The sequence below is a fragment of the Bactrocera latifrons genome, unplaced genomic scaffold (genome assembly GCF_001853355.1).
Source record: "Bactrocera latifrons isolate USDA-ARS-PBARC rearing strain unplaced genomic scaffold, ASM185335v1 scaffold_818, whole genome shotgun sequence".
NCBI lineage: Eukaryota > Metazoa > Arthropoda > Insecta > Diptera > Tephritidae > Bactrocera > Bactrocera latifrons.
This window is the reverse complement of record NW_017537510.1, coordinates 47,656-49,554: the sequence shown is the minus strand read 5'-3', so window position 1 is coordinate 49,554 and position 1,899 is coordinate 47,656. Positions and strand designations below refer to the sequence as shown.

General features: G+C 31.6%; 1 protein-coding gene across 1 annotated transcript in view; it reads right to left on the bottom strand.

The window, feature by feature from the left end:
* Positions 1-925: 925 nt before the first annotated feature.
* LOC108976945 (cholesterol 7-desaturase) overlaps positions 926-1,899 on the bottom strand; it is a 22,158-nt gene continuing 21,184 nt past the window's right edge. The window contains exons 4-5 of the mRNA XM_018946397.1: positions 1,160-1,333; positions 926-1,087 (exon numbers count right to left, since the gene is read on the bottom strand). Of these exons, the coding sequence (XP_018801942.1) occupies positions 926-1,087; positions 1,160-1,333 (336 nt within the window). The remainder of the gene's footprint in view (positions 1,088-1,159; positions 1,334-1,899) is intronic.

The window sequence follows — 1,899 nt, the reverse complement described above, 5'->3', positions numbered from 1 at the left end:
CAAAAGCCTTTTTGATAATGACAACGTCATGCGACGTTTGAAGCTCAAAAGTGAACACGCCAGTGCCATTATGGGTACAACCAGAAGTCAAAAGACAATACGAAACGTTGAAGAATGGCGATGTAGATATTTACACCATAATTCTTTTTTCGCATATTCTGCACATTTATTGTGACGAATTCGTGCTCTCAACCTTTTTTTTTTTTTTTTTTTTTTTTTTTTTTTTTTTTTTTTTTTGACACACCGCTTGAGGACGAACATTATTTTAGAAAGATTGATAGTCCTGACATTGCATCGCACGCATCATGACATTGAAGTCATTTTAGAACAATTTATCGAAATATTTCTCTATGAGTCACACAGGAAGTCATTGCAAGCAATGGGTCTTTATTTTTCACAACCGACCGGCAGGATTTTTTTTTAAGTACAGTTCAAACAGTTCAAAATTCGTACCCATATGCAGCAAAAAATTTAATATTAATCCTTAGCTAAAGACAATCATACCACTTATAGATAGCAGTTAGTCAAATATTTTGTGACAAAATTATTCACTCACCGCTAAGTATGATAAGTGCAACAAAAGCTGATAAAAGATAAAAGCGACACCACTTCTGTACCTGACGGCAATGACCGCAATAAACGAAAGAAACCTTAGTGCTAAATGGTAAACTTTTTCAAGCTAGTTCTGAATGGAATTCCAAAATACAAGAAAGGTGCCCACATTTTGGGGGCACTAAAAAAAGTAATTTATATTATTCCGAGAGAGTGGAAATATAATAAAATATTGTGCTCTACGTTAATTAATTTATAAAGTATTTTATCATTTCATTTTAATCTTCATTTACATACTTTTCATTACACTTCATTTCTTCTGAATTGTAAAAATTTTTATTTTCTACGTTAAGTAAAAACACATATACACATGTTACCAATCCAATATTTTTCGCGCATCAATAAATGATATACTATTTTCAGTATAAAATTGAGAGAACCACATTCTAAATTTTTTTATGGCAATATCTTCTTTAACTAATATTGGTGTGTTCCGAAATACTTTGTGGTTCCAGATAAACATGTCTCTTTCAAACTATAAATAAATTAAAAAAGAGTTTTAATGATCATCAATATAACGGAAAATAAATAAATATGTATATATTACCATAACACTTTCAGCGAAAATCATTAACTTTACCATAGGTCCGAGACCCCGTCGTGCGTAGAACCTATGAGACACTTTTTGTACAAGTGGTTCAATCGGTGTTACAGTTTGCAGAATGTCAATATGTCCCAAAATCGACGATTTTATATCCAAGTGTACAAATGAAGGACCAACCTACAAAAAATATTGAAGTTTCATAATTTGTTTAAACTTTCCAGCCCAATTTGATTCAAAGGGGTCAAATAGTTGCTGAGGTATAAAATTGTGGTGACCTTCTGAACCGATTTGAATAAATTGTAGCACACTCTGCAGTTTGATCCAACTTAAAAGATAGGTAAATTTGTACCTCAATTTATAGTTGGGCAAATACGGACCGATATTTCAACTCAAATTAAATTGTGCCTTCAAACTGTCATTACTAACGGCCAATAGATGTAGGTATTGCGTGCATCTGCTTATTATAGACCTGACTGACGAGCAAAATTAATGCCCCTTAAGCAACGCTAATGCGCATTGAAATTYTTTTATTATAGTCCTGATAGACAAGCCAAATTAATGCACCTTAAACAACGCTAATGTGCATTGAAATTTCATGGTGACAGACGGCAGACTTGTGCATTTAGACAGATGATAGTGAAATTTGTTTATTTATTTAAAAAAAAGAGAAATAAAAATTAATAAAATAAATTACACTGGTCAACAAATTTGTTTATTTATTTAAAAAAAAGGGAAATAAAAAT